Raw genomic sequence first — 22,746 nt, forward strand, 5'->3', positions numbered from 1 at the left:
AATACAAAGAAATACTCCATTAGAAACTAGTGCCAACATTTCCTGCTCCTGCAGATTCAGACCCTCCAGGCCGGTAGCGGGCTCTTCAGAGGGCACGGCTCTTTGGTAGCCATGGGTTCTGCAGCAGTAGCCCGCGACCCTCCAGGCCGTGGGCTCTTCAGAGGGCAGGGCTCTCTGGTAGCCATGGGTTCTGCAGCAGTAGCCCGTGACTAGTGCTGGGACAATCCATGTTGGACATAGACCAGCCCCCATGAAGCTCCAGGAAAGGCACCACCCAGGAACTGGCAGATGGGGGCCTTCCCTGGAGAGCTTCACCCACCTTACTTCTTCCATCTAACAAACGGAGTCCGTGGTGGACCCCAAGTAGTTAATTTTGACATATCCTTTTAATACCCGCAAACAAAGTGTGGAATTCCCCTTGCCCAGTGCTGATAAGCCAAGGAACATCTCCAGCTGGGGTTGGGCACTCGGGTGTTCCACACAGCAAGGGCTGTGCGTGGTCTCCGTGTGGGGTGGATGGTGGCACCTCCTCTCCGGCTCCCTCTCAGCAGCAGGACAGCGGGCCATGAATGGAAAACTTCATCTTTTAGAACTTACCTAAGCGAGACAGAACCTAAACCTTCCAAATTTAACCAGTAGTATTTTGGATAGTCCATGTGCCGCTCGGGACCCTCCCTTACACCACGGGACAGCACAACATGTAGGCTCCTACAGCTCCTTTCCTGGGTGCTCCTCTTTGGTCCCCCTCCCACCACCGCAGCGCTACAGCTCCCACGGCCGGGTGTCCCACAGCAAATTCCCTGGCAGTGGGTGTTCTCCGGGCTCTGCCCACACAGTATCCATCAAATAACAGAAAACCGTACCTGACTTCATCGAAGAGGTTATTCATTTCACCAACAAGTCTCTGGTTCTCCTGTTCAAACTGGAAGAAGGAAACAGCACACATGAGTTCACCTGCTCGGCCTCGGGGAACCTTCTTCACCCCCCACCCCTGACCAACCAACTTCCACCCTTCCTTGCTATCTATTTACCACAGCTAAAAAGACCTTAAAAATTATTAATAGTGGCCTAAATGAACACTATGAATCTGCCTGTGTGTAGCCAGTCACTGCAACACTTGTCGTTCTCCTCCCATTAATGAAACGAACCCCAAAATAGAGGAAAAACAGAGAGGATGAAATCTGTTCCTTTTGTGTTATTTTAGAAATTTGGGTGGGGAAAGCTTTCATGCTTGTGAAAGCGTGTGATGCTCGTCCTGCTACCCCTGCGCTGTCATTCCCGTTGCTCCTCTGCTGCCCATGGCATGAAGTGAAAAGCTTCTAGATTTTGCTACAAAATGAAGTATTTTAACATCTAGTACTTGATACTGACAGAGGCACTGGCTTTAGTTATCCCAGTGACCTCTCCCATGTAAAACTCACGAGTCATCAATGAAACAGTTAAATACACTTTTAGCACCACGTTTTTCAAAATCAGGCTTCGGTGACAGGAAATCTGTGCAGCCACGAGGCAGCTGAGGAAGGTGTCCCGTGGCCTCGTGGAGTTTGTTGGAAACCACATCGTAAGGACTGTGTTTCAGAAAGGGCCTGTGAGGACACACCGAGCTGGGCTTTCCAAGGTGCCCCAGTGAGTCCCCCTGCACCAGTACGACACACATGAGTTCACCTGCTTGGCCTCAGGGAGCCTTCTTCACCCCCCACCAACCAACTTCCACCCTTCCTTGCAATCCATTTACCACAGCTAAAAAGACCTTAAAAATTATGAATACTGGCCTAAATGAACACTATGAATCTGCCTGTGTGTAGCCAGTCACTGCAACACTTGTCATTCTCCTCCCATTAATGAAACAAACCCCAAAATATCTTGAAGATCTTGCTCAAGTTACTTTGCAGAGAGGAAAAACAGAGAGGATGAAATCTGTTCCTTTTGTGTTATTTTAGAAATTTGGGTGGGGAAAGCTTTCGTGCTTGTGAAAGGGTGTGATGCTCTTCCTGCTACCCTTGCACTGTCGTTCATGTTATTCCTCTGCTGCCCATGGCATGAAGTGAAACACTTTTAGATTTTGCTACAAAATGAAATATTGTGACATCTACTACTTGATACTGACAGAGGCACTGGCTTTAGTTACCCCAGTGACCTCTCCCATGTAAAACTCACGAGTCATCAATTAAACAGTTAAATACACTTTTAGCACCACGTTTTTCAAAATCAGGCTTCGGTGACAGGAAATCTGTGCAGCCACGAGGCAGCTGAGGAAGGTGTCCCGTGGCCTCGTGGAGTTTGTTGGAAACCACATCGTAAGGACTGTGTTTCAGAAAGGGCCTGTGAGGACACACCGAGCTGGGCTTTCCAAGGTGCCCCAGTGAGTCCCCCTGCACCAGTACAGGCTGGGAGTTATCCCAGTGACCTCTCCCATGTAAAACTCACGAGTCATCAATTAAACAGTTAAATACACTTTTAGCACTACGTTTTTCAAAATCAGGCTTCGGTGACACGAAATCAGTGCAGCCACAGGCAGCTGAGGAAGGTGTCCCGTGGCCTCGTGGAGTTTGTTGGAAACCACATCGTAAGGACTGTGTTTCAGAAAGGGCCTGTGAGGACACACCGAGCTGGGCTTTCCAAGGTGCCCCAGTGAGTCCCCCTGCACCAGTACAGGCTGGGGGCTGGCCTGCTGGAGAGAAAAAGACCTGGGAGTTCTGGTGGACTGCAGGATGGCCATGAGCCAGCAATGTGCCCTTGTGGCCAAGAAGGCCAATGGCATCCTGGGGTGCATCAAGAAGATGGTGGCCACCAGGCTGAGGGAGGTCATCCTGCCCCTCTGCCCTGGGGAGGGCCCATCTGCAGCACTGTGTCCAGTTCTGGGCTCCCCAGTTCAAGAAGGACAGGAACTGCTGGAGAGGGGACAGCAGAGGGCTACAAAGGTGATGAGGGGCCTGAGCATCTCCCTTACGAGGAGAGGTGAGGGACTTTTTAGTCTGGAGAAGAGAAGACTGAGGGGAGATCTTATAAACACCTATCAATACTTGAAGGGTGGGTGTCAGGAGGATGGGGCCACTCTTTTTTCAATGCTTTTAAAAAACAAATTTCTTTGTGTACTAGAGGCTCACTGTCTACCTGACCGGCAAGAACAGCTTTCCCTCCTTGGTTAAAGGACTCCAGAGAGTCCAAGGCCACAGCCGAGGAGCAGGGCTCTCGGGCACCATCACCTTCACTGTGGGGTAGAGGCCCCAGGGAAGGAACCCAGCCCTGTGGGTCGAGGGGGACAGTGAGGAACACTCTGCCCAGCTCCCTGAAGTCCCACTGATTTCCACCCTAAAGATCCAACGGTTTTGTTAAATTAAAAATTATCAGTGTTGCAACACATTCAAATGTCATTGTCACCGCTGCCTGTAGTGTCTCCTGCAGAGCATTTAGCATGTGATATTTACTTCACGGCAGCCATGGTTAAAGGTGCTCCATCCCTGTGCTCCTCCTCCCTGGCCCCACAGCCCATCTCTGGCTCCGGTGGAGTCGCCTCAGAACAAAGTCAAGGAACGGAGCAACCAGAGTCACGAGATTTAGCAACGAGTCACTGGTTGGTCCTTAAGTGACTAAATGGGGCCAGCAACCTCTAATTGGTTTTTTTGCCTTCCATAAGGATAAGTATTTCAGCGCAAATAGTCAGTATCAAAAACTCCCTCTTTTGCAGCCTTAGTAGAACGGAGATGATAACTAATTTACAACACAATTTTTTCAATAAAGAAAGAGCAAACGATTCTAATCCCTTTACAAATAGCACAAACCCACTTGAGAAAGCACTCCTTAAGAAGCCCCTTTGGTACTCAAAGCCCTCCCCTGGTAGGGATGGCCTTGTCAACTGCTACACGATGGCTGCAATTGGGGATGGCGGCTGAGGGAGCGCCCGGCGCAGACGGTGAGGTATGCAGGAACAGGCACCTGAACAAGAGGTTGGAGCACAGAACACATCGTATCCCAGTGTCTCACAGAGGGATTTACAGGATGGGAACGTAAACCCAACTCCAGCAATTGGCAGAGCTCAATGATTTATGGCTTATTAAAAGCAGCCTCTTTTACGCCAGTGAAATACTCTGTTATCAAAGCGTGGCATCAAGCGACAAACTGCCTAAGACACCTCTCAAAATCTAATGCACAGAAGAAATAATCACAGTTCCTTTTTGTTACCCATGAGGTAAGTCATTATATGTGCTCTACCTGAATTTAAGACAAAACCAACCGAGCAAAAAAAAGATTAAGTCAAAAAAAAATTAGATATTTTCACAAGTCAAACAGCAGAGCCAGATTTTTTTCCCCCACTCGATGCCACCGCAAGACATCTGCTCACAATAACTATAAAAGCCATTAATGTACCTGTACTTGGGGTTATAAACTGAAATTTATTGTGCAAATCATACAATAGCCTGCAACCACGCTGAGCAATGTAAAGCTCTCTCCTGTGGGTGAAGTACAGACCAAAATTGCTGCTGTAGCAATACGATAGGGCTCTAATTCATTATTTTACCCACAGGAAGGATCAAGGAACGGTGACTGAGAATGGCTAAGGATGATTTGACACAACACGCTCCAATTTCAAACCAGCACAGCAGCTTCTGCACAGCAACCTCCCCTCTCCCGAGAACCCCGGGACTGTCTCCATAACTTAAACGTGGTTGGTCCACGCTTCACAAATCACGTGTTCAAAAAGTAGAAATTAAACTTCACCATAACAGCAAACCTAACGCAGAGGAGAAATAATTAGCTGTCCTTTGAGTGAATGCATTAACTGAAGCTGTGAGGGTTTGTTACCCGTTTGTGATCCCTGCACTCAAAGCACACTGACGGCGTTAAATAGTGCCAAGTGCGCGCGAAGGATTTATGTGAGCAATGAGAAAAGCACTGCACATCCAAATACTCAAATAATTTCTAATTTACACCAATATTTACACCTTGCACCCAAACGTAGCTGAAAATTAGAATAACAGATCCAGTGATGTTAAAGCCTTATTAGGAGTGAAATTATAGTGTCCAACTTTTACCAATAAAGGCCAACTCTTTGCTATAAGTTTCCTCAAAAACGCACTGAAAGAGCAGTTTTGCTGTGGAACAGTCCCCACACACATCCCCAGACTTTGTATATTACCTAATTTTAGTGTTCATTGAAAAAAAAACAAACAAACAAAAACCACAACCCAAAAAAATCCCATTAGGTCCAGAGAACTGAGCACCAGCATCTTAGTGGCAAGGTTTACATGTGACACCTGCTGTGCACGTGTAGGTGTCACACAAACATACAACTCCCTGTGTACAGTTTGACATCTCCAATAACATGCAATCCAAGGGGAAAAAAATCACCTGACAAGAAATGAGCCTCACTGGGGGGCATGAGCTCTCACTGGAAAGAATGGGCTCGCTTTCTACGTGGCAACAGGCAGGGTAGCTGAAAATTAGAATAACTTATACAGTGTCCAACTTTCACCAATAAAGGCCAACTCTTTGCTATAAGTTCGTAGCTGAAAATTAGAATAACAGATCCAGTGATGTTAAAGCCTTATTAGGAGTGAAATTATAGTGTCCAACTTTTACCAATAAAGGCCAACTCTTTGCTATAAGTTTCCTCAAAAACACACTGAAAGAGCAGTTTTGCTGTGGAACAGTCCCCACACACATCCCCAGCCTTTGTAAATTACCTAATTTTAGTGTTCATTTAAACAAAACAAAAACCACAACCCAAAAAAATCCCATACTTTGTATATTACCTAATTTTAGTGTTCATTGAAAAAAAAACAAACAAACAAAAACCACAACCCAAAAAAATCCCATTAGGGATTAGAGAACTGAGCACCACCATCTTAGTGGCAAGGTTTACATGTGACACCTGCTGTGCACGTGTAGGTGTCACACAAACATACAACTCCCTGTGTACAGTTTGACATCTCCAATAACATGCAATCCAAGGGGAAAAAAATCACCTGACAAGAAATGAGCCTCACTGGGGGGCATGAGCTCTCACTGGAAAGAATGGGCTCGCTTTCTACGTGGCAACAGGCAGAGAAAGAAAAAATACTAACACTGCCATGAACGCTGACTCACTTCTCTTAAATCATAATAAATGCAGGCTCCTTCCGAGGGGTAACGTGGAAGGAAGTGATGCCTTTTGGTTCCCAGGAGAGGCAGAAACAGCCCCAAGAGCTGGTGGTGACACCGTCACCCCGCAGTGAGGGACAGCAGGAGGGAAGGGCTCCCGGGGGGACAGAACCACAGCAGGACCCAACAGGAGACTCGGACACCCAGCTCAGAGCCTGCCTTTGCAAAACTCAGAGTCAATTATCAGCAGAGAGGAGGCTGTTCTGGTGGCAACCTCCCTTTGTGTGCTTTTGTCAGTTCTAGTTTCTACTACCAGTACTAAACCACAAGTGCTAAGAGTATATCAAAATAAATTTAAAATCCAAATTCCCGCATAGAAATTTAAGAATAAGGCACAAGAGCAGTAATAATATTTCAGTGTATTAATATACACAGGGCTTCAAATATGCTATTTATATTTTGGTAGCATTTTGATCCGCTTCTCTAAATCTAGTAAATTTGTTGCTCTTTTCCCACGGAGCAGACTGATAAAGCTGAAATCTAAAGTTTCCAGCACAAGTCATTTTTCAAGACTTAATCATGGCATCAAGACATCTTTATATACTATAAATTTTCTGGCAAGCTATAGGCAGAACTGTGTAAGCTAGGAATAAGGACGTATTATAGTCTGTCTGAGCTAAAAGTTTATTTAATTTTGAGCAACAGTGTTATTTTTATACCCCTTTCCACAGGAAGCGCAACTCCTGAAAGCACAGCAGAAGTAAATCAGTGTAAAACAACAGCTAAAAATCTAAAAAGATATATAATGATAAAAAAAAAGCAGCATAGCAAAGGAGAGCTCTGAATGGGTAAAGAATAATAATGGATTTTTAAAAAATGTCTGTTGTTTCTCCCCAAGGAAGAGCTGTCTGAACGCCTGGTAAGAAGCAGTTCAGGACTGGAGATTTAGGAGTCTGGAAATCCTTCAAAGCGTTACACTACCAACACAGATTTTTCTCTTACTTATGCCCCCTCACGAGTCAATAAAGAGAACTTATTGCAGGGAAAAATTCAAATCCTCAGTGGGCAAAAATGAGCGTTTTAAGATGTTTATCTTTCTTCACTCTTGATAACAGAAAGAGAGAAAAACTCACAGACTTCAGCACCTCATCTAAATCGTGAGGTATCTGGGGCCTTAGTCTAAAGTATAAAAGGATTTAATGAAAAATAAATGTATTTATTCCCGAAGTACCATGGCAAAGGGATGTTACACGTTTAAATCTTAATTACAGGGTGAGGCCTGCAGAAAGCAATCCAAGATTCAGTAGCCAGTTACTGGTAAACGCCATCAGAGCATCCTCTCTGATGCTCGTTTCCTCCTGATGCTCTGGAAGCCTCCAGCAAGGGGGCTAATAATACTGTGCCTACACAGGGAAGAATGAAAATATGTAAAGAATTCTCTTTAAAGAGAAAAGAGAAAGCAGGAGTCAGCCTTGAGATTTCAGACTGGCACTCAAGAACAGTATGAAAGCATCGAGAGCAGCGTCTGAAGAACCTTTTCTCTTTGACAAACCTTCCCATAATTTTGTGCAACTTACTCATCTCTGACGGGCAGAGTGATGCACATTGTGCTGGGAACATCCCTAATCGCTGCCAAGGAAGCTTCATGTATCCGTTCTGCAGCAGCCCTTCGCCTTAGCAAACCTCACCATTTTGAAAAACTGCACATCTGCTGCCAGTCATAAAGCAGTTTTTCTGTCTTTACAGAAAAGGCGGCAACGCGTGATAGCGTAGAGAAGTTTTCTAAGAATTTTGAGCCACGTTCAAAGCAGCAAATTTTAGGAATATCAAAAAGCCTAGCAGACAGGTTGTCAGCAAGCATCTCTGTGTCAGAAATCTGTAGTGTATCAGTTCAGCTGAAGGAGAGTTGGATCAAATAATATATAAATGCACCCATAATGGGGAAATGCAGAAAAGGTAAAATTAATGAGATTCTGTTGTTGAAAGCTGTAGCTATTCCTTCTAGTAAACTGATCTGATTTTGATAATCCAAATAAATAAAAAAAAAGAAAAAAAATTAAGTATAACTTCATAGTTATATTTAAGTAGTATAACTACCCAAAGGTGTGTTCTACAAATACTCCCAAGGAAAAAAAGGCCAGCACGTCCTTCTTTTTCAGAAGCTTCATAATGCTTTTTTCTGATGTTGCCTTGACTGCTATTGTTCCTTGACTAAAATAGCAATTCATAATTTTAAAAACAACTTTGATTTCAATTGTTCAAAAATAGTCGTCACTAATTTCATGGCTCCACGTAAGCATTTTGTAGCAAGTTTAAGTATCAGCTGCTACCAGGAGAACCAGGAAGCCACGTGCAAAAAGTATACCTTGCTACAGCATCCTGCATAAAATGAAAGTTGAAAGCGAATTTGGGTGAATCTGTACTTTCGTAACACATCTGAATACAGCAAAAAATATATTAAAATGGACCATAAGACATAAGATACACTTACCATTTGTATCTCTTCAGGTGACAGCTCATCTTCCCCTTTGCCATCCCCCCACAATCCAAGGTTACTCTGGGCATCAGGCAGATTCTTGTCTGTAAAAGAGCCACCAAACACTTGAGACAATGCAGGAAGCTGAGCAGTGAAGTGAAAACCATTTTTCATCCATTTCAGAATGCTGGTGAAATAGTTGTATCTCTTTTGTCATTAACTGAAATTCACCTTTTATTTACAGCACAAAATTACACCAATAACCTTTAACTTCTAAACTGGGACAACAGTCTACACATGTGTTTAATTTTGTGAACTACAAGGAGTTGCACTAATATATTGACAGTGAAATATGTAAAACAACTCACGATGCACTAAGACTCGTTAGAGCACAAGACACTGTAGCATTTGTCTTTTATCAGATGAAAACACACAATTTTCCAAATGACAGTCTGCATTGCAAACTATTATCTTCCAATGAGACTTGACAGAACAACCAGCTCCTCGTTCCAGAAAGTAAAAACACAATCTCAAAGACGTTTTGGGCAAAGTTTGCAGGACAAACTATTTCCTCACACTGTCCCAACTGCCTATTCCTGTGCAACCCCACCAGCACCCTGTGCAAGGGCTCTTCCTGCGATCCCACAAACTAACCCTCACACATCACTGCTGCTTCATTCATTTCCATAGTACTTCCCCTTTGATTAAAGCTGATCATCTGCATAAATCTTAACAGGAGTTGGGCATAAAAGATCATAAAAACGGCTATTTCTGGGATCCTCCCTTCTGGAAGATTTATTTTTAGGCTTAATTATATACTTCTGATTATAGAAAAAGATAGAATGGGAAAACCAAGAAAGCATGCTACAGGAACCCACTGTTTCTGAAGCTCTTCTAGCATCAGTGTTTAAAATCCTAGGGATGAGACTGCACTTCTCAGAAGGCCTCTCTTCTCCCCACTGGCTGAGACAAAACCCAAAAGAGGGATGTGCACCACCCCACCACAGATCAAAGCTGAACCTGCTTTGACTTAATCAGACGCAGATTGCAAAGTGAAATACCAAAAGATTTATTTTTTTACTTTTTCATAGATTTCAGACTTCCCAGTCCATTTTTTCCAGGCATTTCTAAGTATATTCATTTGTTTTGTTATAACCTTCTACACCTAATTTTTTTCACTTGCATAAGCAGCACTGATGCATCATCATTCAGATACTGGCTTCTCTTGGGAAGCCTCTGAAAGGAACAGTCCTATTTATAAACAAATACATGAAAAGGATTATAAGCAGATTTTTTCCCCTTTATCCTTCATTATATTTATCCTTCATTATCCTTCCCCTTCACTATATCCTTCATTATATTATATCCTTCAATATGTGAAAATTCTTGCAAAATAAATATTGTAAGAGTATTGTTGTGTATGTCTCCTTTGTAAATGTGTATTTTGCTTCCCATCAACCAAACCAGGATGTACAACCAATGACAATGTTACAAATGAGGGATGTGGATAAGGAATATAATAAAATTAAAAAAAACAAAACCAATCAAACAACAAAATTAGATCTGTTCTTTCTTACAAGAAATAAGAACAAGAATATCTTTACAGATTATTTAGAAAGGACTCAACTCTATGTTTTCCATGGAGCATCATCAGTATTTCAAGTCTGTTTCAAAGAAACACAAAACTTATTTTTTTAGTAATCAGTGCATGTACTTTATATCAAGATTACAATGAATTATATAGTGGATTCAAAGAAAAGAAGATAATTAGTTTATGGAGACAAAAAATAAGGTATATTCCTATTTTATCCCAGAGGAACCAATTACTTTCAGGCACTGTCAGCCCTGTTAAAAAACCAGCACCTGTATCCAACGCGATTGCTAATAAGCAAATAGGGCAAGAGGTAAGTGAGAAACACGTATCTCCCCAGGGTTCCTCCTGTCACCTTGGTACATTTGTGGCTACTGGGAAAGTTGTTCTGCAGCTTCCATTGAGCTGAAATAAATGCTTTTCTACGATTCATCCAGCAAAAGCCAAACTACGTTTCTTTCACCGAAAGAGAGGTAGTTAATGCACGCTGGAGGTACAAAATAATGATCAGATCCTCTGACCCCTTTTCCGTGCTGAGACAGCTGCTAAGCTTGTGGGCCAGTTCAAAAGCTACTCATCATTTACATTTATTTCCATAAACTAAATGTCGAATTTGTAATATGCAAATAAATACTGTCAGCATATAAAAGCAATCTCCAGAGACACTATTTTCCTACCACTATAATTCTAATGTAAACAGGTGCTTTGCCTCAGAACAAAAGTAGTCACGTTTTGCTTTGGTTTCTGACCCCTCCCAAAAAACCCCAGATAAAACCCAAGTTGTGCCTCAGCACAACACACAGAACATTCAGCTGTTCACCATAACGTTCAATTTAAACACAGGGCCACAAGCAGCTCTCAGAAGAATTATCTTTACAGCCTAGATATTTAAGCAAGGAATCCAGGCACGCTGGTGATGGCTAATTCATAAATACAAATGATCAGCATTCTCTAAACCACCAGCATCCTCAGGCTGAAACAGTTTCTTTCTAAACACAGTAATTTCTCCGATTTCTTAAAAAATTGAAAAGTTACTTTTAAAAAGAAGTATAATCATCAAAGGCCACCAGATTTAAACTGAGCTGCTTGTTTCCTAGTCATCTTGCTCATGCTTTTCCCATGCTTTGACAACCACCTACCAGTGAAGTGACAAGGCTGATTTCTATAAGCAGCAGCAACCAACACTTACACTTAGGTGAGGAATCACTGGCTGCGTGCATTTATAAACTGTTTCAGACAGATTTATTTTCATATACAAAGTGCCATAGTTTTCTCAATGACTGGTCAGCAATCCTGCATAAGTGTTGCATCAGCATCACTTATGCAATGGGACCCCTACTTTCTCATAAAAAAATTAAAGCATAAACAGTGAAAACTGGAGTAATCAAAAATGCACGGGCAAGAAACAAAGCTTCAGGTCTGTTTACTGCAGTGGTTTGCTGTGTCCAAGGCAACCAAAGAACAGCATTTCCCACGGTGTGGCACAGATTTTTGGAGCTAAAAATTCTATGGACACGATGTGGTGGGAGTGAGCTGTCAGAGATTGCGGGGACGCTCCGTAAGGAGGCAAGAGCACAGGGCAAGAGAGATGCTACTACGCTGCCGCCTCTCTGCTGGCACCAGCTCACAGCTGCAAAACACTGATAACGTGCTAAGGTGAAACTCATCTGTGTGCCCCTCTGCTGCATCACTTCAGACATACTATAAAAATGTAGCAAGCACTAGAAGCGACACATAATCAAAACCTTTCCTTCTTATGATAAACTCAGTGTCGGGGATAAAAAAAAAAAAAAGAAAAAAAAGAAGAAAAAAAAAAGAAGTGTACTGATAGGGGCTGCAGAAGTACAAACTGGTTAGGGAGATAAGCAATGCTCTATCAGAAAATGAAACCGTTCACACGCTGTGAGGTAACTCAGTATTAGAGTCTTCATCCAGAAATGGAGTACTCACTTCACATGAATCCACCCTCTGTACGGCCCTAAAGCCACCAACCAGAGAAACTTTACTCTTTTAATAAAAAACACTGAAGAAGCAATAACTGATTATCAGAATAACATGGCCATCCAGTGCATTTCTTCTATCTTGATGATGTATAATACTAGTGTAATGTCACCTTTCTTACAGTTCCTGTTTCTCTCCCAAAATAAGTTTCATGCTGTAAACCACAGGGTTACCTTGGACTCCATTAGATCACACAAGCAGAAGAACTCCAGCCAGGGAAAGCAATGGCAGAGAAACAAGTTTTCTCCTCAGGTATGCAACCTGAAATTATCTGCATAGTGGTGGTACTCCAAAAGGTGCTCTGCAACAAAGCTCTGCCAGCGTCCACATCCCAGGACAGACTAAAATGGCTAGGAGAAGGCACTTACACCTCCTGGTCTCAGAAGCAGGCCACTGAGGAACTGGAAACAATGTTTGCAAGTCTAGAATCATAGAATGGTTTGAGTTGGAAGGGCTTTAAAGACCATCAAGTTCCAACCTCCTGCCATGGGCAGGGACACCTCCCACCAGACCAGGCTGCTCAAAGCCCCATCCAGTTTGGCCTCGAACACTTCCAGGGATGGGGCATCCACAACTTCTCTGGGCAACCTGTTCCAGAGTCTCACCACCCTCACAGGAAAGAATTTCTTCCCAGTATCTAATCTAAATCTCCCCTCTTTCAGTTTAAAACCACTACCCCTCATCCTATCACTCCACACCCTGACACAGAGTCATGGTTTAACCCCAGCCAGCAAGTAGGACCATGCAGCCATCCATTCAGTGCCCACTTCCTCCTCCCCTCCCATGAAGGGTAGAGAGAAGAAAGAAAAAGGGAGAGGAAAGAGAGAAGAAAAACTTGTGGGTTGAGAAAAAGAAAATTAACTTTTTCTCAGCTGAAACCAGGACAACGGGTATTGATAAAAATAACTAGAAAGGAAAGAGTTAACACAGAGTTTATTGAGAGGATGAGGAATTCAGCAAGGCTTTAGACACTTTTAGCTGGTTGGAAAAAGCATGTAAAAATGTGTAAGACTTTGCCTCTTCACGTCTCACAATGTGTTTCACAAAAGCGTGATCAACTCCGGAAGATGAAAATAGAAAAGGTGCCAGTCACAGGAACAGGCCTTTGTAGTGTGAAGGAAGCACCAGACAGGCTTTGCCACAAAAAGTAAAATATAACTATGTTTTATTCTTACCTTTGCTTTCCTCAGGAGAAAGTTTTTCTTCAGAATCATCCAAAGGATTCTGTGAAGATTTTTCAGGGGAAAGAGGCGATTTGGACACGTTGCTCTGCTCAGGTTCAAGTCTGGACCTAGAAGCACAAGAGCCTATAACTGAACTGATATTCCACCAATTAATTTTTCTAAAATGAGAACAAGCCCAGATTACTAAAATTGACACTTTAACTCTTGCAAACTTCACAGTAAAGGTTTCCCAGTCAAGATAGAAAAAGTACTTAGCAACTTTCACAGAAATATTATTACAAAAGCAAAGAGAGCACAAATAGTATTCCTGAACAAAGCACATTACAGGATCAGAGTTGAGGAGAATTTTGAAGGCTACAGACATTTTCTTAAATTTGCTTTCAAAAACTCAGTGTATAAAAATATGTATTTTTTTTTAAAAAAACAAACTTTGGTCATACTGAAAATTTTTTTTAGTAGCAATGGCCAATGCCGCTACTTTATTTTTTTTCAAGTAATAATTACAATTTTACTTTATATTGTCAATTATCATAAAGGAAAAGTAAGAAAATACAACAGAATTAGCTTTTTTCCTAAAACAAGTATTTCATTTAACTAGCTTTGAAAAATAATTTAGTCTGGATGACAGCAATTCTTCCTTGCCTGCCAAAAGACACTTTAGAAGCAAGGAAAAGAAAAAGCATGCAGTGGACAGATAGATACTACAGCTAAGTTCCTGCTATGTAATTTTAATACAAAGGCAATCCAAAAAATGAGAAGCATATTCAGGGATTATGTATTAAGTACCTGTCAAGTACACTTCTCTCTGGCACCAAAAAAACTTTAAAATCAGCGGCAAAATTTTTTTTTCCAGCAAACTTCTGTGGTTTATTGTAGCCAGTTAAAAGTTTAACAATTACACTGTTAGAGAAGCTGAAGAACAAAAAAATGAAAAAGCAATGGGCTGAATCACCTGCTGTGCCACCGTCATCACTTCCTTCCCTCTAAAATATAATCAACAGTTAATCTCCTTATGATTTGCAATTTTCCCCCACTGCTTAACAGAAGGTGTTGCATTTTGTGCTCCTTTCCTTCTTTGTATTGTGTCTAAATTCTAACCCATAATTAGAAAATTCTGAGAAAAACAGAATATAATGCATTAGTCATCACTGAGTGAATATTATTTAAACCAGAAAAAACAGTAACAGGGAATCTTGCTTAGTTCCAATAACTTTGCAAGTTCTGGCCTTTTGGTAATTTTACAAAAAACTCTTCTTCTTTCATCTACTTTCACTCCCAAGTCCCAAATTTGCCTAATAATGAGGAAAAGAAGACTTATCTGGATATCTCCACAGTTCAAATTATAGTTCTGACAGCAATAAAACACCAGATCCCTGGATAATAAAAACATCAGCTTGATTTGAATAATTACATACATAATTCACAACATATTCTAGTGGAAAAAGTAGTTTAAAATTGAAATTAAATATAATTTTGAATACCAGTAAACACAAAAACTGAAAATCACAGCCAAGTACCTTTACAGAAAAAGCTGCTTGTGTTTCTCAACTTTTAATTCTGGAGAACTAGTGCTATGGAATTGGCAGAATCAAAAATTATGAGTTAATACATAATGGCAACTTGTGTAAGAAAATGATAACACTCCGGCAATTTGTTGAAGAGTTTATGATGTTTATCAATATAAAAGGAAACATATTAAAGTACATTTCTACTGCAAACCTTTCAGCACATATTTTAAGTTGACTAAATTGCAGGAAAGAAGATCTGCACTAGGATTAATTTACTTTTAAAGAAATTTATTCCTTTATTGCTTGTTGTCCTTACTTTGCACTTTATGCTAATCCACAATGTTTTCAATTAAAAACGAACAAAATGCCTGGGATGCACTATTTAAAGAATGCTGAGTTCTTTTAAGTGATGGAACACGTTCTTGTTACCACGTAGAGCGTCTGCTGAAATCCTTGAGGAAATTACAAATCAACACCAAAAAAACCCCCACACAGTTTGTTTTGTATGTTTTTTCGGAGAAGTTACGTGAGTTACAAAAATACCAATACCTTACTTGTCTCTCACCACTTCTCACCAAATTTCAGAACTGATTTGGGGAATTTGGTTTACTTGGTTTTGGCTTGTGCTACTATTAATGTCTCTGGAGAATATATCCGAGTGAATCTAACTGTGCTTAATCATGCTGAATCAATCTGAATATAATGGACTTATGGGCTTTTGAAAACTTCTCTCTAGTTTCAATGTAAATAGCTGATGTACTTACGGGCTTTTCTCTCTAGTTTCAATGTAAATAGCTGATGGGGAATTTGGTTTACTTGGTTTTGGCTTGTGCTACTATTAATGTCTCTGGAGAATATATCCGAGTAAATCTAACTGTGCTTAATCATGCTGAATCAATCTGAATATAATGGACTTATGGGCTTTTGAAAACTTCTCTCTAGTTTCAATGTAAATAGCTGATGGAGCCAAACACCAAACTGAAAAGCAGCATCAAGTCTTGGAAAAACACTCAAGAATTTATTTATTGATATGTGTGTTCTAGAATTTTTTATTTTTAAATTAAAATCTACATAACTGAACTTGAAGGTTAGAATTCAAATAATGCAGATTGAGAAGACACGGAAAGCCTTTCACTTACTAAATAAATTGCAAACCTGTTCATTCCCCCTCTCATTCTTACACCTGGTAGCATGCAGAAACTGAAAAAGTATGGTTGAAAGAAAAGAAGAAGAAAAAACCCAACAAAGCAACCAAACCAAAAAGCCAGCAAGTACATAATCTTTAACTTCTCCTAAACATTTTCACTCTATGTTAGCAGCCTGACTGCATATCACCATAGGAAGCAGAAAGTCTTTTGTTTCAGTTAAGATGTTACATTCAAGATTTTCACATTAACCATGTTTCTACTTGCCATGAAGACCCGCCAGGTCAAGTAGCCTTTATTCACAACATAATCACTTGCTTTAGTAGAAAGATAGTGTCTTAACAGAAAACAAAACCAAAAAACCCAAAAAAGCTGTCGTTGCTTTTGTAATAATATTTCAGTGAAAGTTGCCAAGTACATTTTGACTGGGAATCCTTTACTGTGAAGTTTGCAAGAGTTAAAGTGCCTCTTGTACCTCAACAGACAGTAACCTAAATAGCATCTTTGAGCATTCCCCCTCTCATTCTTACACCTGGTAGCATGCAGAAACTGAAAAAGTACGGGTTTTGATACTTGACTGGAAGAAAAAACCCAACAAAGCAACCAAACCATGGTTGAAAGAAAAGAAGAAGAAAAAACCCAACAAAGCAACCAAACCAAAAAGCCAGCAAGTACATAATCTTTAACTTCTCCTAGACATTTTCACTCTATGTTAGCAGCCTGACTGCATATCACCATAGGAAGCAGAAAGTCTTTTGTTTCAGTTAAGATGTTACATTCAAGATTTTCACATTAACCATGTTTCTACTTGCCATGAAGACCCGCCATGCCAAGTAGCCTCTATTCACAACATAATCACTTGCTTTAGCAGAAAGATAGTGTCTTAACAAAAAACAAAACAAAACAAAAACCAAAAAAGCTGTCTTTGCTTTTGTAATAATATTTCAGTGAAAGTTGCCAAGTACATTTTGACTGGGAATCCTTTACTGTGAAGTTTGCATACATTTTGTATCTTGACTGGGAATCCTTTACTGTGAAGTTTGCGGTCAAGTAGCCTTTATTCACAACATAATCACTTGCTTTAGTAGAAAGATAGTGTCTTAACAGAAAACAAAACCAAAAAACCCAAAAAAGCTGTCGTTGCTTTTGTAATAATATTTCAGTGAAAGTTGCCAAGTACATTTTGACTGCTGTCTTTGCTTTTGTAATAATATTTCAGTGAAAGTTGCCAAGTACATTTTGACTGGGAATCCTTTACTGTGAAGTTTGCAAGAGTTAAAGTGCCTCTTGTACCTCAACAGACAGTAACCTAAATAGCATCTTTGAGCCCTATTACCAACGTGCAGGATTTCATTCTAAACTACTTTATGCAGAATATTACTTAATGGGAGACAATAAAATATTTTGTTGCATTTGTAGAAGTCCAATAGTTTTATTAACCCATTTTTTACTGATTTGAGTCTTAAATTATTTACAGAAATGAGAAGTAAAACACTATATTGGCACTCTGCCTTTTATAGACTCAACTTCACAGGCCAGAAGCATTGAAGAGCCCTGGACTGCACCTGCTGACAGCAAAAGTTGCTCACCAACGACAGATTTCCATTAAAACAATCTCCTTAGAATCTAAACATGAATAATAGTTTTGTTGAGTGTCCTACAAACAAAAGGCACAGTTAAACTATATTTTGACACTACTCACAGTCTCTTCTTATCTATCACTCGCTTCACTCGGATGGCTCTTTGTTCAGAATACAGCTTACACACTCCTGTTCAAGACAGCAGTAAACAAAACTTCAGGTTAGAAGATCACGATTTTTTCTTGGAAAATAAAGTCACCCATTTTTAATCACACAATAAACACTAAGTACTTTTTAAGTAATCTTCAATGAAGTCCAAGACAGCTGTTCTGTGCTCCTTCACCTGAGCAGACTGGACACCCTTGTGTGCTGAAATAAAAAAAAGACAGATATAACACAACCTTTTAACTTTTTACTGAATTGCACCAAAGTTTGCATTTTCAGTTGATATGCAAGTTATATTCAACAGTCTATTCACATTTTACATACGTTATATATTAGTATTTTAAACACAGCTATATTTAAATATAGGTTCTGTAAAACAGCAAATCATTACAACAAACAAGCTGAAAAGAACCAGTGTCTTACAATATTTATGTTACTGATTTGTTACATATGCCACTGACTCGTCAATTAAATTTCTAAACAAGAATAGATGTCACCAAGCTAAGCAGAGCAAAACAGATCTACAGATTTAACTTGCTGAAAATATTGAACTTCTAACATTTTAAATTCTCCAGCGTACAGACTGTGGAAATACTTGGCATTTATTATGTCAAGTACCCTTTCAGTTCACATATATTAATATTTCTTATTTTGATACTAAATAGTTCCCATGCATGACTGACTTGCAATGATTCTGAATAATGCTACAACTATGTTTAGACGGCATTTCAAAGCTGATGAAAATCTTTGGTATATTGGTAAAATACACACATACAGCACATCAACTTGAAAATGGCAAACCAGAAGTTCTCTCTACAACTTCCACAAGATAGTGTTGTAAAGATACAATCCCATACTCAAGTTGTCCAAAACACTGTTACTTTACCAGGACTGTGTCAAACTTCTTTAATTATCTCAAACTTGGAAAGATTATACTTGTAACACCTTGCAGGTGGACAAGCTAGAAAGAGACAGCCACTGAATTTAGTGAGCTTTGGGTCAGGATTCTGTGCCACGGGGCTAAATCGCTATTCAAGTAGTAAATATTTAAGACTATCTTTTTTACGCTTGCAAATTAGTGTATTTGAACAAATAAATAAAATTCTATGCTCTGGCTTCTCCTTCCACTAACATTAAAGGAAATTAGGTACAGTACTACTCAGCCAATGGGATAACCCAAATGCGAACAGAAAGGCAATGAGACTTCACCGATCTCCTTCCAAAAGCATTTCAGATTCCCCACCCACTATTCAGCATTGTATTAGCCTTTATCAATAACTCAGAAAGAAATATTTAAGAGATGCTCAGTTTACCTTCCGTTCTCAGCTGATGAATGGCGTCGGCACACGTCCTCATAAATATCTGAGCATCTTGGTCTATCTGATCACGCTCCGTGTCTGTCATCCTCACATACTCAGACATGATATGGCTGAGAAACAAGACAAATTGTCACTCAAGAAACCCCCAACATAAAATTTACAAGTACACATTTTTAGACCACCTTCCCGCTCACCATCTCTACAGAAGGTTTTCTGCAACACTGATTTTCATGGAATAAGTAGTAAAAAGGACAGTAACCATCAGTGACAAAAATGCCACTTCTATAAAGCTGAGAGGTTTTTTAAAACATCTTTTGACTAGTAAAAGATCCAGAAAAAGCAGTCTATGTTATCATCTCATACATAATCAAATACTGAGCAGATAAGGAGAAAATACAGCTAGAAAAATCTATCATTACCCTCAGTACTTATTTCAGTGAAGCATATTTCAAATCTAAAAACACGAAAACAAGTAGGATGAAGGAATAGCTCAAATGTTGAAAGAAGTACAAAAAATTGGAACTCATTTTACTGAAATGTATGTTGTCATTTCCTAAATACAGAGCTTCATTTTTAAAGTAGCTGCGCTATGAAATCTGTGAATTTAAACCATAGTAAAGAATAATATTGGAAAATAATGCAGATTTGAAGTATCAAGTTGATTATAAGATTTATTAAAACCTGTTCCTGTTATTTCTGATTTACATTATATATGAATCCTATTAGAAAATATTACATAATATATCTTTTTTTAATTAATAAAAAGGAGGCCTGTCAGTAAAACATTAACACCCTGTAGATAACCACAAGAAATGCCTCTTTATAAAGGTATTTAACAGTGTTTCCACAGCCGTAGATGACAGGATGATAAAACTTTGCTACAGCAGGTTATCTTATGTTCATCTTGGATTTCCTGATGATACAGTCATCACAGCTTATTATATTTGCCTTTTAAAACAGGAAAGAAAGCCTTAGCTCATACCCTCATTTTAATTTAGATTTTTGTTTACATGTGAAAATTTCCCCACCTGCTCAAGGTCTGCATAATGCAATTATATTAATGCAGTAATACAAGTAAAAAGAAGGGATCTTCAATTTGCAAAGCCAGCCTGATACCCTCGGAGAGATCTCACACACTTCACTGCAATAATGCCAAATCTTTCCCGTGTCTGCTGGAATCCCTGCCATGGGAATGCCCTACAACTTATTTCACATCAGCCCATCTCATCATCTCTCATCACACACAAAACCACCAGCTCCTTCCTGCAGCTTCCATGTACCGTCAGCGCTGGTGTCCCAGCACATCTCCTCCACAAAGTTTTAAGCTTACTCTAATGTCCCTGAGTATTAGACCAAAATGTCTTCACTCCCGTCCCACATCACTGATTGCACAGGAAAAAAGCAGCATATGGTTCATCTGGCTTGAAAATTAGTTTCTGCTTACTGGCCAGCTAGTACACAAGCACAGATTAGCCAGCAAACAGTAAGGCAAACTAATTAAAAGTAATATTCCCTATTTTACTTGTTTGTTTCCAACGTTGTCATGTATTTCACTTCTAAACGTCAAGATGCTTTTCCTCCCTCTTATCAAAACTACTCTAAATGCTATAAAATTATTTTTTACAACTTAACAGAAAAGCAGCCATATATAGTGTTTCCATTTATATTTTATTAGCTGAATTGCCCTCCTTTGGTCTGGACAGATGGGTTTCATAAATCTGTGGCAAAACCTCTATCACAACTGTAATCAGAGGTCTTCTAAGCTGTAACTCTAATTCCCACTCTCTGAGAGAGCAGCTTCTGAACGATGAAAGATTTGAACTAGTCCAATTTTAGAGACATCTGATGGAAAGGCTCTGCACAGCCTGGTTAAGATGACGTATTGATAGTCACGTATGCAATATAAGATAACTCATACTGTTAAATATTTTAGGACAGATCTCTCTCCTGCTCCCTTTCCACAGCTTATATAGATGGGGCTTTTTATTACTAGCCTGTGGCGTGAGCAAGTTCTCAGCATGTCTAAAGCCAAAAAATCCATTCTTACATCCATCTCTGCACAGGCCCAGAGAGAAGGGGACCATTGAGATCATCTGCTGTGGGATAATGCACAACATCGTTCCGTAATCCACACCTAGGGAGTTACTTGAGCATGTTAGGGCACACAGATTCAGACAGAAAATGAGGATGGAGTAAATGAGGACAGCTTCATGATAGCCCCTTGATGAAGCAAAAAAAAACCTCCGCTCTTCTATTTCAGAGTACAGTAATAAGTCCTGGCTGGTCTGCTACTGAACAGAGCATAAAGTTCTTGTCTCTATGTGTCTAGGTTCTTGTACCCTGCCCAGCTTTGTGGTACTTGCAGAGTTCTATGTTTTCAGTTCACTTTTTAACATTACAGGGTAAAATAAAGATTACAAAATGCAAACCAGAATTTTCTTTTTAAATCAGACTTAGAAATATATATATGAGAAAAACCTGCCTCAGGCACACTTTATTTTTTACTAACAGTGAAACCAGTAGTAACATAGTGATACACTGAAGATAACTGTAACAGCTCTAACACTGGGAAATGAGTTGTTCAGTTACTTTTCATAGTAGCTAATACAAAATTATGGTAGATCGAATTCTTAAATGCGAGTTTCATGGCTTCAAAGGTAGTAAAATGCAGCTTAATCCAGTAAAAAAAGAAATAGAATACTTCTCTTGTTATAACTATGTACATCTAACATAGTGTCTGGTACCAGAGCTTTTGAACAAGAGCTGGCCAAGCCACTCGGAGGCAAGGATACCTGAAACCCAACCTCCTTGGAAAGGCAAGAATGGAGTCATGTAATGCCATCCCATTATGTCAAAACACACATGGCATCCACTTGTACTAACAGGGTACTGAAGCCCCCATTGCACTCCCCAGTAAAATCTGCGCATGGAGATTATACTGAAAATCCATCTAATCACCATCCTCTAGCCTTACCATAAAAAGAACCATTCATTTAAAAAGAATGGGCCAAGGAAAAACAAAAACACACCAAGAAAAACCCCAACTGAACAGAAAAAAAATAAAATCCAGCTGTGCCCTGTATGGCAGAGATACAAATACTTGGCTCAGAAGGGCAGTGGCAGAATCACAGCAATGGGTTTATACACCGCTAGATCAAGAAATGTCAAACAAACCAGGTTTTTCAGAAGCAATCAGAAGAATTAGCCAAGACAAACACTGGGTAGCTCATGCAGATAAAGAAGGGAGAAAAGGGGAAAAGAAATTCTTCTAGAGTCTTATCCTAATCAGTAGGAGAAAGCTTCATGAGAAACTTGGCCTGGAAGGCAACTTGGGTGATTTGTGATTTTAGAAGGTAGGTAAGAACAAGATAAAGACGGTGGTCATCAAGTAGGCAAACGGTAGGCATCAAGTAGTTTAGAAAAATTAGTACGTTAAATTGCACAGAAAAGGGAAACATAAAAATGAAAAAAATACAGGTGAACTAGTAGTTTTTGCAGAGAAATGACATAGAATCATAGAACTGTCTAGGTTGGAGGGGACCTTTGAGATCATCTAGTCCAACCATCAACCTAACTCTGATAAAAAAAACAAAAAACAACAACCTATCACTAAACCATGTTGCAGAGCACTATGTCAACCCGTCTTTTAAATACCTCCAGGGATGGTGCCTCAACCACTTCCCTGGGCAGCCCATT

General features: G+C 40.0%; 1 protein-coding gene across 1 annotated transcript in view; it reads right to left on the reverse strand.

Annotated features, from left to right (window-relative positions):
- STX18 (syntaxin 18) overlaps positions 1-22,746 on the reverse strand; it is a 66,948-nt gene that overhangs the window by 2,478 nt on the left and 41,724 nt on the right. The window contains exons 3-8 of the mRNA XM_014935965.1: positions 19,045-19,160; positions 17,858-17,935; positions 17,689-17,755; positions 13,325-13,440; positions 8,573-8,661; positions 864-922 (exon numbers count right to left, since the gene is read on the reverse strand). Of these exons, the coding sequence (XP_014791451.1) occupies positions 864-922; positions 8,573-8,661; positions 13,325-13,440; positions 17,689-17,755; positions 17,858-17,935; positions 19,045-19,160 (525 nt within the window). The remainder of the gene's footprint in view (positions 1-863; positions 923-8,572; positions 8,662-13,324; positions 13,441-17,688; positions 17,756-17,857; positions 17,936-19,044; positions 19,161-22,746) is intronic.

Source organism: Calidris pugnax, unplaced genomic scaffold (assembly GCF_001431845.1).
Source record: "Calidris pugnax isolate Ruff unplaced genomic scaffold, ASM143184v1 scaffold14, whole genome shotgun sequence".
Taxonomy (NCBI): Eukaryota; Metazoa; Chordata; class Aves; order Charadriiformes; family Scolopacidae; genus Calidris; species Calidris pugnax.